The following is a 13,327-nucleotide window of genomic DNA, read 5'->3' as shown; positions in this document are numbered from 1 at the left end:
TTATTTGTCAAATAGAAAGGACTTAAGTTCTAAATAATCTACAAAAAGCGTCTGTTGTGGGGATAAGCACAATATGCCCTTCATCATGGGGCACTATATGGATATATGGATAGATAGATATATAGATAAATAGAGGTATAGATAAATGTATATATCTGCATCTATCTATATCTATATATACACACACGCATGCACACACACGTGCAAACACACACACACACACACACACACACACACACACACACACACACACACACACACACACACACACGTGTGTGTGTGTGTGTGTGTGTGTGTGTGTGTGTGTGTGTGTGTGTGTGTGTGTGTGTGTGTGTGTGTGTGTTACTATTTTCTTGTTACATTACCATGGTTAGCTTGTTAGAGTGTGCAAGAGGCTTATGCAAAGATTTTTTTTAAACTACCTTAATATATGCTGAAGTAATGCACTAGGTCGTAGTCCTGTTTACTGACTTGCAGATGGGATAGAGACTAACCTCCAGTTTATATAAATGGATACATATCTTTTAGGTAGAACCAATATGTTTTAGAAGTGGTTTGTCCTTAAATGGCAGGCACTTACTGCACTCCACCACAAAATCAAGAAAAGGGTGGGAGGTTGGCATAATTGTTAAGGTATTTACCTTACAGACACAGGGTGCAGGGTTTGATTCTCACATGGGGTAATTGCTAGGCTTAAAATGGCCCAAAATGGTAGTTCACCTAGTACTAATCTATGAATATATATATATATATATATATATATATATATATATATATATATGTGTGTGTGTGTGTGTGTGTGTGTGTGTGTATGTATTTATATGGGTCCCCTGCAGAATACTGAGTGTGTGTTTGGTCACCATGTGTTTAACTGGGGTCTATATTTAACCATTGAATAACATTTCCATTGAACGTTCATTCAGAGAAGCATTGATTTAAGTCACGGGAAAGTAACTAGTTGTCCAACACTTCCCCATTTTCTCTTTTCCCCACTGTAGTGGGGTCTCAGAGTTGATATGTATAGTTACCTAGGTGGGTGGATACCCCCCCCCCCACCTACGGAAGTTTGAAATGCTGCATTTTGTGAGATGGGGAAATGTTGGCTAACTAGTTACTTTCTGTGGTGAAAAAAGGAACTTTCCCTAAAAGAAGGTTTGGTGTTTACCCATTCAATGGAAATGTTATTTGATGGTTAAACATAGGCCCATTTAATTGACCAACATTTTCCACACACTTCTTAGGGTAGAAACTATGCACTTTTCCCAATACTGTGTAATTTTGGGGTTAGTATATATAATTAGCAGGGGTGTGTGGAAACAGAGCAGGGGGAGCAGGGCGGCTTATCCACTGGAAAAAACAATGTTTTTTTTTTTATTTTAATGTTTATTTTAAATATTGCTGAGGTCCTTTTGTGGGATACCCTTATACATTTATATATATATATATATATATATATATATATATATATATGTGTGTGTGTGTGTGTGTGTGTGTGTGTGAGTGTGCGTGTGTGTGTGTGTGTGTGTGTGTGTGTGTGTGTGTGTGTGTGTGTGTGTGTGTGTGTGTGTGTGTGTATGTATATACACTAACACAAAAATTACTGTATCTTCAGGTAAAGAAAAATCCCCATAATACTGCAGTTTCAGTCCTTAAAAGAAAAGTCACACAACTGCAGACTAGTGATCACAGAGAGTGTCACACATGCCTATCACATTTAAACTCAACACTCCATCTGACTATATCAAAATGGCATAAATTATATCTATTCTGAACCCAGAAAAAAAATGAATAAGTGTAGTATCTAATTACTTGGTTATTTCTGTGAGAACCTCGTTCTCGCTAAAAATCTTTCTCACAGTACATATGCAGTGTGGTCATAGCTACTACCTCTGAATGTTACCCACATATAACAGCCAACAACTGCAGTTTTCATTTTGTTGAGCTGTGTTTAATTTTTATAGAATGAGCTATGAAATATTTGTGTCATGCATTCATCATAATTTAAACATTATGTCCGTGTGTTTGTTTACTATATTTCCAAAGCCAAAAGTCTTTTTGTTGCTAACATCAGGATACTGTTAAACATTTACTTTCTTAAATCTTTGCATATCATCTAATTCTTAAAAATCACATAATCATGTTTTGTTTTAAAAATGTCTGTAAAATTGTTGTGTGTTATTTTTGGGTCTACCTGACAAGGTCGACAAGCCACAACATCGACAACCAGTTTACCGACACCACATAACCGACAGTTCACAAACACAAAACCTCACATGCCCGACAACGAAATCACTGACACCACATAACCGACAGTTCACAAACACGAAACCTCACATGCCCAACACACCATAATAACGACAATCAACAAACAAAACAAATCCCCTGTCCAAAAAGCACACACACAACACAAGCACACCAAAATCCTTACAAACCCACACTAAACCTCACATACACAACTATCTACAACCTTAACCCAAACCCTAACCCTAAGGTCCGTCACTATCGCACACTTACCTAACCCGCGCCCTAACCCTAATGCACTTAACCCACCCCTAACCCAAAGACTATCACTACCACACACTTACCTAACCCGCGCCCTAACCCTAACTCACTTAACCCGCCCCTAACCCAAAGACTATCACTACCGCACACTTACCTAACCCGCGCCCTAACCCTAACTCACTTAACCCACCCCTATCCCTACAGACCGTCAATATCGCACATTTACCTTACTCGCACCCTAACGTCCATCACTACCGCATACTTACACAGCCTTTTCCCATGTCAGTGTTCTCAGCGTCGGTGTTTTCATCCGTCGGTCTTCTCAGTTGTCGATCTTCTGGCGTCGGTGTTCTCGGTGTCGGCGTTCTGAGCTGTCGACGTTGTCAGGCGGACCCGTTATTTTTACATTAATGTTTTCCATGGTAACTGATTCAATACAGTTTTAAATAGTAGTCTTTGCCTTCATATGATAAAAAAATAATTATAATATATATGTAGCAGAGATTTCTGGATGAAAACATATTGTGAGTTTAGAAGAAATTATTTCATGTACCCCTTCTACACATTGCATTTTATTTCTTTTTCTTAAAGATCCACTTTTCCCCAGCAATGTCTCACCTTGTTTTGTTAAGAGAGAAGTTTGAATTTCTTTTTCTTGTAACCTGTGATATATGCCATTGGAATGGTTTGCAGTATTTTACAGTTTACCTTGGAGCTGACTCAAATACTTTGGCAGAAAATCATATTTGGAGGTAATGATAGTATCTGTATATTCAGCTTGGGATGTTCAAGTCATGTAGAACACTAATCATTTGTTAAAAATCCTTCTGGAATGTAGAGTCTCTGAGATCATTATTGCTGGAAGAAGCAGATCCATTTGTCATGCCATCTAAGTGTTCTTCAGAGGAATTTCACTATTACTTCATTATGTGTATCACAATCTATGGACTTAACGCAATTCATTTAAAATAATCTTCACTTCAAAATAAAAACATCATCATAATTGTCATCAAAACCCCTTTTCCTGTTTTCTACATGAGGTCGGGGCATTGTATCAGTTGTTGCCATCTCTCTTGATTCAATGCCACTGTCCTTTCCTTAACAGTCATGCCTGGCTTGTCACAGGTCTTCTCTCACACAATCCATGCATCTTTTTGCTGGATGCCCTTCTTTCCTCTTGGCTTCTTCCCACCTGTCTCAAACCTTCTTCATCAGATTGTCTTCTGCTTTTCTGCATATGTACTCAAGCCACCGTAATCACTTCTCTTTGACCTTTTCCGCAATTGGTGCTACATTGGCTTCTGCACTGATGTCCTCATCTCTGCACCTGTCCAACAGTTTGCATCCTACCACCTGTCTCAGGCACCTCATCTCCAATAGTTTCCTCAACTGCTCTGCCTTTACTGCCCAGGTCTCTGTACCACACAGTATTACCGGTCAACCCCCTATTTTGTAGAAACACTACCACTTACACTGTGTAGCAGTTGGCTTCAGACCCTCTGATTCTAGGTTTGACATTCACTTTCAGAATTCCCTTCTATTCAACCACCCCTCTCAAATTCCAGAAGTTGATAATCTGTTCCAGTATATTCCCCTTCTATTTCAGTTCTCAACTTTTTCTGATTTACTCCATTTGCTGCCATTACAACTGTCTTATCTGTACTAAGTTTCATCCCATGTGCCTTCAGTTTTGCATTCCATTCCCCTGTCCTTTGCTGAAGTTCTTTCTCAGAGTTTGTATGCTATGCCAAAGCATCTACATACAGCAATTTTGTTGATTTGTCCCCTTCAACCTGTTTGCTAATGTAGTCCATCATCATGAACACCAGTGGGCTCAAAGCTAAACCCTGATGCACACCCACTTCCACTGGAAACCCCTCAGTGAGACCACTGAACACTGATCATCCTTCAGTCATTGGGTCATGATCTGCAGTAATTCTGCAAATGTTTCCAGGACTTCAGACCACCAGGACTGTCCACATCAGCTTATTTGGGACCTTTTCATATCTATTCTCCAAATCTAGGATTGCCCAGATGGATTATTTGCTCATCTTCAGCTTCTTCTCAACTATGTGTCTCACTGCAAATATCAGATGAAAACAATCAAAATAAATAGAAATGAAAAACTGTCATCAGAAATTATTTGCATGGTAGAGCTATAAGTAACATCTGAACTCATAGAATTATTTTGTCTTGTTTCATTTTAAACTTCTTCATAGATGCTCAGTCAAAATATTTTGTATGTCATTTTATTTGCAAATACCTAAATGGCATAATTACAAAACACATATTTGTAGATATTTATGGTGGTACATGGCATGGTGTTTATAGCACAACTACATCTCTTTTAGTCTTTAAATTATTTGACTGTCATTTAAGTGAAATATTTAAATGAGTTCTTAGTTCCTTATCACTGATGGTTTCATTAATGATGGTGATTATTTTCTGAGACATAGGCAGGATGAAGATATAATTATTTTATCATCATTACTTTTTATGCCATACAATAACATATTCATAATGTTGGTAATTCTGTGTATCTCTCTCTCTCTGTCTCTATAGATATATATATATATATATATATATATATATATATATATATATATATATATATATATATATATATAGATATATGTATATATATATATATATATATATATATATATATATATATATATATATATATATATATATATATATATGTATGTGTGTGTGTGTGTATATATATATATATATCTATATATATATATGTTTGTCAAATTGCAGTTTGTTTACAATACCACATTGAAGTTATCGGTCTGCACAGCTTAATACTGGAGAAAGAGGAGTTTTCTCTTTTCATTGCCATTGTGCAGTCTTGGAGTTGATATATTTAGGATCGTAGGGGTGTGAGATGCAAAAGAAAAACAGTTAAAATAGATTATTTCTTTCAAAGAACTCTTAATTCAATGTTCCATTCCTTAGTGTATTTTACAGTGTTGAATGGCTTTTGAATTCAGTGATATTTACTTAAGTGGCATTAACCCACAAACATAGATAGCTAGAGAGATAGAGATATATAGTATACAGATATATAGATGTATGTATATAAAAGCCATATAGATACAGGCACATAAAATTGCACTCTGAAAAACAACAGTGTGTTATCAAGAATTAATTTTATTCTCTTCCTAGTTCAGATTGCTGTTCCTAATGTAGGTAAAATATTGTATCTTTTATACAAAATGGCCCATGAACAATAAATTCTAACTAGGGAGGGGAGCCTTATTTCTAGAAAAAATGTTACATCATGTAGGGCTGTCCTTTTTATTATTATTTCATAATGCATGTCCTTATTTTGACAAAAGCAACTATACTCTTTTCACATGAATTCTAATAAACAACATGTTGTTTAAAGTCTTTTTTTTTTTGTACTATCATACAACTTACTCTTACAGGACTTGGAAAATGAGGGCAAAATAGGATTTCTTCCTCCTTTACGGTCTCATTGTCCACCTGATATTATGCTTAATATGAGTATTATGTTTCAGTAATATGCTTTTCCTTAAAAAAAACATGCCGCAGCAATTCATTTGTAAATATGTTTTCATGCATAATATGGAGAAATACCATAAAATGCAAAAGATCTGATAATTAGGCAGTTTGTATACAAAGGTGCCAGAAAAGATGGGCCTTTGATATATCTTGCCATGATATTTATTTTTAGGGAATCTGAAACTAAGCTTTGAATACTGATTGCTCAGTACAAGGCAGATATTTGGTCCTTCTCTACAGGCAGTATAAGACAGGGCTTTGGTCCTTCTCTACAGGCAATACAAGACAGGGCTTTAGTCCTTATCTACAGGCAATACAAGACAGGGCTTTAGTCCTTCTCTACAGGCAATACAAGATAGGGCTTTTGTCCTTTTCTACAGGCAAAACAAGACAGGGCTTTGGTCCTTCTCTACAAACATGTTGCTGTCCAGGAATATTGACATAACAGGACCTATATGAGGAGAAACAAGACAGAAATTCAGGGGAAAAGCGGAGAACCAGTAATAGACATCTAATCAATACAGCTCACACAAACAACTGTCTAAAGGTGAGCAGTAGACATCAAAAAATGGGGAAGAGGTATCTCCTAGCCATGACTCTTATTACAAGCTGGTGAGAATTAGAAGGATATGGGTCTACCTTTGCTCTCCTCACATCTAAATTCCCAACCTCCCAGCACACTACATCTACAGTCACACCATCCCAGATTATATCTATACATATATATATATATATATATATATATATATATATGAATGGAAGAAGTAACTTGTCCCCTTGTCGTTTGCTCATTGTAAAGTCTGCTTTTACAGTACTAGCATGCATCTGTCTAAAATACATTTTGATATTTATTCTGCAGTAACAGTATAAAATGAGGTACATACACACACGCACACACATATATAATATATATATATATATATATATATATATATATATATATATATATATATATATATTATATATATTTATATATACAAAAAAAATATATATATATATACACACACACACACACACACACACACACACACACACACACACTCACAATATATATGGAGTGGAATGAACTGGAAATAAACCATTTCTGCAGGGGAGAGGACTCTGCCTCTACACCCCAGTCTGTAAATATACTACCTTTGAAGTCCTACCATCTAATTGGAAGTGGAGAGACCTTATCTGATTTTTCTCCAAAGTGTATAAGCTTGCAGCTGGTACATTTAGAAATTGGTGTGGATGACAGCAAAGTCTAAATACAGGGGAAGTGCTGAACTAATTTTCAGCAAAATTCCAGTTACAACTGGCAGTGATGGATTAAGTGCTCCGCAGCCCTGCACCACCTTAGTAATGTGTGCTAGCCCTAACCCTAATGCTGCCTCTTCATCCAACCTTAACTCTACACCTTAAAGTAATTAAAACCTTCCTGTAACACCGCCACTACATGAGACAGTCTCAGACACACAAGCATTTACAAACACACACAAACAACATTAAATCTATCCACTAACCTAACCCTTACCCTACCCTAAAACACACACTTGCACACAAATGCACAACACCCATTCTTCACTCAATATCACCTGATTTGGATCTGAGCCCATCACTTGAGGACAGAATGAAAATTGACAATGTTAGATCCAATGATTCTATTATGTACATATCCCTATATGATGCAAGTCAACAGCAATCGACAAAATTAGTGACAATTTAAAATTTTTCATGTGCAAATGGTGCAGTAAGGCTTTAAACTAAATAAACAAAAAGTTGTGTTCATTTATAGCCAGCCTGCAGTTCAATGCTGACAGCAACTATCAGTGCCACATCTGGTTGACAGCTAGGATAAATATTTGTACATGTATGTATGCTTACCTCACATTAACATGACACTTGACCCTCTCTATAACAATCTTCAGTTCTCCACTGTACTATTTAACATTTCTGGGTTTTCTGCTCATTGCCTTCTCAATGGATCATGGGAAGTCAGTGAGCAGAATGTTGCAGTGATGTGCACAGGATCATCATTGGTCCACACTGCACATGCACTCAGCATAGGTAGGTACTGCAAGTATACAGAGGAAATAATCATACTGTCATTTAATTTTTTTAATACTAAATATGTTATTGATTATTTTCAGCACATAAGCTAATTAAAATGAGTTAGCAATGATAAAACATAACAACATCCTTTAAAATTAAATAAATTTGTTGGATGCCTATCGGTCCTCCGGAACTCTGAAACTTGAATGGCCATTCAAATCACTGGTTTTATAATCCACCACTTCAACTGTCATTCATGATATATGCCATAATGGCATACCCAGCAGCAGTAAGCTAGACTGTGGAATGCTGGTAGATGTAAATTGTGGGTCAAAAAATCAAGTTAAACCACAAAGTCTTATCTAAGAGGTGTTGACATAAAGAAGCATTAAGAAAAAAACATACAGTAAAAAGTGTCGAGGAGTATGGAAGTTAGAGAATAAAACTGCTCTCAAGTTAGATATAAATTGAAGCAGATAATTCTACACATGCACATTAAGTGTTACCCTTTTATTTTCTGTTTGCAGGAAGCCATTTCCAATTGGAGATCGGGTAACATTCAGTGGAAAAGAATGCGTATGCCAACAGTGTTCTCATACTCTTCTAAGCAGCGGCAAGCCAGTAAAGATACATGGACCCAGCAGTAAGTCTTGAAACCACTACAGATGTATACAGTCTTTTTACGGTTTTGATATTTGGTAAATGGGTTGTAAATATATATTCATTTATAAATGCATATACACACATTTTGGTTTTGTCTCAGGATAAAACTATACCCTTCCTTTAACTAACATTTTCTGTTTTTTTCTGATGCATACTTTTCTCCTTCCACTGCCTGCCAGCCATCATTCTATTAAAGGCCAATTGTCACATTTGCTTTCCCTTCACTGGGTATTTGAATGGATGCAGATGAGTAACCATGAAGGCACTCTTCAGGGTTTTTCCTACTATAGATCCAAACCACTCACATAAGCCCCAAGTTCCAAAAGCATCCAAGGAGCTGTGATGCAGTGTGCTGTCCTGATAAAGGTATATGCCTTCATGAGAGCATAATTAAATGGCCCTGCCCCTGTGACACTACCACCTTGTTATCCCTGGTGTCTACTAAGTTTTGTGCCCCTGTAGGTGTGCCCAGGCACATGACCTCATCCTCCCCGCTTTCAACACAGGTAAGACAACTTAGCAACATAATTCCTGTCTTCTCATGTACCAGCTCTAACAGGACCACAGTATGGTCAAAATATGGAAACATTCCTACAATGGGGCTAGGCCAGGCCCAAAGGAAGGATGGCCCACCTATTGTAGAAAAATCACAAAAACTGACAGGCCAAAGAAGAGCCCTAAAGACGATAAGAGTGGACTAGTGAGAATAAGACAGCAATTATGTATTGTTACTATTATGCAAAAAGCCCAGAATTTCCAGATACAAGATATACAAAAAGATTATGACAGAAATTAGAGGAAAGAAACGTATGTCTACAAGAAAAACTGTCAGAAGCCTCAAATAAAAATTTGTGTTAATTAATACAACAGATTTGTGAAAAACATTATATAGACCAAGAAACTTTGATCTGTTTGGAAAAAGAACCATCTGAGAAAGTGTAAAAATATAAACAACAAAGCCTAGAATATAAAACAGAAATATGGGCATGGGAAAGAAAGAGAGATTTGATATGGGGCAATATTCCCCACAAGAGGGGAAAACATACTGGACCTGATCATCACCAACATGGGGACTCTATGCTCCAGACCAGAAGTGTATCCCTCACTGGTAAGATCAGACCATAAACTAATCTCACTGGATATTCACATCCCGACCCCACCCCATGCCCAGAAAACCACAGTGAAAAACTTCTCTAAAGCAAATTTCACGCTCCTCAAAACCGAGGTGGAATCCTTCAAAGCCCCCGGGCCTCTGGATAATACGGCCCAGACCACAAAATCCTTTATAAACGCATTCTATGAACACCTTCAGGAATGCATGGATCATGCAATCCCAAATAAAACCAAGACCCAATCCTCCAAAGGCAGACGTCCTGTCTGGTGGACCCCAACCATAAACAAACTATACAATAGAAGGAGGAAGCTACTACATGACAGAGCAAAATCCCAAAAAGGGAAGGCATCTCTGATCAGTATTAGCAAAAAACTATGGGCACTCATAAAATCGTCTAAGGCCAGCTTCGAGAGAAAATTGCACAGGACACTAAGGATAATCACAAGGCTTTCTTTAGTTATGTTAGGAACCTGGGTGGGATTTCCTAGATATGCTCAGAATTAGTCCAAAATGACAAAAATACACGAACACACAGACATTGCCAACATCCTAGCTGACAGGTTCAGCGCAAACTCCCCCCACCAAAAGGGCTAATATCTATCCCAGCAGAGTGCTGCTCCCTGACATCTCAGATGCTCAGGTAAGAGCTGCCCTCTCCAAAGCAAAAACACAGCATCAATGGGACCAGACGGTGTCCCGGCTGCGTCCTACATGAACTCCAAGAAGAGCTAAACCCAAACCTAAAACTACTGTTCAATCTCAGCCTTACTACAGGATATGTACCCAAAGAGTGGCGTACAGCAACAGTGGTCCCTCTCCACAAAGGTGGTGCCTCAACGGATCCTGGAAACTATCGCCCCATAAGTCTCACTAGCTTGGTCTGCAAAGCTATGGAAAGGATCATTATGGACCTTATAAATAAAGATATTGGGGACCTACAGACACTGGATCCTACCCAGTTCGGCTTTGTTAAGGGCAGATCCTGCCTCTTAAACCTGGTCAATTTCTTTGAAACAGTCACCAAGGCCATTGACAAGGGAAGGTGGTCCACACAGCCTACCTGGACCTCGCAAAAGCCTTCGATACAATACCCCACTCGGGCATTATAGATAAGCTCACCAGCTTAAATATAAACCCCTATGTCACTAGATGGGTTGCAAACTGGCTCAAGGACAGAACCCACATGGTTAGAATAGCTGGAGCCATGTCAGACTCCAAACCAGTTACAAGTGGCGTCCCACAATGCTCAGTCTTGGGACCTCTCTTGTTCGGTATATATTTCTCGGAGGTACAGGCCAACATGGAAGGACTGTGGCTGACCAAGTTCGCAGATGACTGCAAACTGGGCACCATAATAGACTCTCCAGCTGACAAAAGCATCCTCCAAAAGGGCCTCATAGAAACAGACAACTGGTGCCAGAGCCATGGCCTCAAGCTAAACGCCAAAAAGTGTATAGTCATCCCCCTTTGGCAAAACAAAGTGCCCACAAATTACCACATAGGTGGAAATCCATTAAGTACAGAAGAAGTAATTAGGGACCTGGGGACCCAAGTTGATAGCAATCTCTCATTTGACAACCACGTGGCCAAAGTGGTTAGAAAAACATTTTATATAGCCCATCTAATCATGAAGGGATTCACATCTAGATCAGGGGAGGTCATCGTGCCTCTTTACTCATCCCTCATCAGGCCCATAATTGAGTACAATGCCCCTTTTGGGATGTACCTTACCAGACACCTGCAGCAACTGGAAAGACCCCAAAAGTACCTCACCAAGAGGATCAAGGGGCTCAAACAGATGCTGTATGCTGCCCGGTTAAAGAAACTCCAGCTCTACTCAGTAGCATACCGCCTGCTCAGAGGCGATCTGTGCCTGACTTATAAAGCCATGTCCAACCTGGAATTAATGGACATGCTGCACCTCAGAAAATCCAAATCCCATCGAGCTACGCGCTCGAGGGACTTATACCTCAGCACTGAAATAAATAGGACATGCTGGAGGGACAGATTCATAACCCAGAGGCTCCCTTCACTCTGGAATAAAATCCCAGTCCAGGTTAGGCAGAGTCCCTCATTGACTCTCTTCAAGAGGAATCTTGATGAGTGGATGGGAGATCGTAGGTTTACCCCGGGTATCACTTCTGTGTCACTGTTAGACAGAAGCGCAGTATACTAACCTCGAAAAAGGGCATAGCAAAATTAATTTAAAATGGGTGGCGAAAGCCATACACACTCTGGCTAGGCTTATAAATGCCCTAGGGCAGATAGCCTAGTATGAACCTATGAACCTATGAACCTATGAACCTATTTATGCAAAGTTGAAAGGCAAATTAATCAATACAAAAAAGGCAGCCCCAAAGATATTTGAAAAGAAATATAGGCAAAGGCATCCAGATGTGAACATTTTCACAATGAAGAAAATAATATTGCAAAGATGGAATGTAGAAAAGAAGATTAGTAAAGTAGAAGTTAAAAAATAGAAGCTGTAGTTATGGAATGCCTGTGAAGTGAAGGATTCAGTGTAGAAGGCCTAATACAGGTTACACCATAGCATGATGGAATGAGTCCCCAAAGTAAGGAGAAACAGGAAGATCAGGAGACATCTGAAGAAGAAATATGGACATGGGAAAGGTAAAGAGATTTAATATGGTGTAATATTTATGCAAAGGAAAAGGCAAAACTAAACAAACAAAAAGAGCAGCACCAAAGATATTTGAAGAGAAATAGAGGCAAAGGGTTCAAGCATGGAAAAGTTTACAACACAAAAAATAAGAAGACAAAGAGGAAAAGTAGAAAAAAAGATAAGCAATGGAGAAGTTAAAGAAATAGAAACTGAGGTTATGGAGTACCTGCGAAGTGAAGGATTCAGTGTAGAAAATCTAACTTAGAAAGCACCACAGCAGGACAGAGCAATAAACATCCAAATTAAGGAAAAAACAGTAGATCAGGAAGCAACCAGTCAGTTGCCATATGAAGATATTTTGGAGCTTTCCACAGGAAACCAGTATAAATGTTCACTTAAAGCAAGCGAAAGAACAGGAAACTGTGGCAACTCTGGAACAGTCAGTGCTGAGGAGTGATAGGCCAGTGAGTCCCCATATGACAGAGCAACGGATAACATAGGATGAAATTGAAGAGAATGTGCCACAGGAAGATGCTATAGAACTTTCTAAAGAATGCCTACAGAAAATGGAGAAAAAAAATGTGCCTTTAGTTTAGAAGAAAATGAGCTAAGAGAAGAGTTGCTTGATTTAATAAAGATGGATAGATATATTAAGACCAATGAAAGAAACAGACTGAAGAAGGTCAATAAAACCAAAAAAAGTCAGAAGTCTGATAAAACAAATGAACACAGTAATTAGGACTGTTTGTTTAGATCCATGTGATATAACAGAAGTAAACAGGATACATTACTGTATAGCTAAATTAATAACAGATAAAATTCTACCACAAGAACATAGAGTAATTAGGGAAAGGAAG

General features: G+C 38.2%; 1 protein-coding gene across 8 annotated transcripts in view; it reads left to right on the top strand.

The window, feature by feature from the left end:
* ABLIM3 (actin binding LIM protein family member 3) overlaps positions 1–13,327 on the top strand; it is a 3,936,655-nt gene that overhangs the window by 2,622,024 nt on the left and 1,301,304 nt on the right. For all 8 annotated transcript variants that reach the window (XM_044069211.1, XM_044069207.1, XM_044069212.1 and 5 more), the window contains exon 4: positions 8,598–8,713. In XM_044069211.1, coding sequence (XP_043925146.1) covers positions 8,598–8,713 — 116 coding nt within the window. The remainder of the gene's footprint in view (positions 1–8,597; positions 8,714–13,327) is intronic.

The sequence above is a fragment of the Protopterus annectens genome, chromosome 4.part0 (genome assembly GCF_019279795.1).
Source record: "Protopterus annectens isolate FY-2018-M chromosome 4.part0, PAN1.0, whole genome shotgun sequence".
NCBI lineage: Eukaryota > Metazoa > Chordata > Ceratodontiformes > Protopteridae > Protopterus > Protopterus annectens.
Note: the sequence above shows the minus strand (reverse complement) of the source record. Positions and strands in the feature narration are given on the sequence as shown.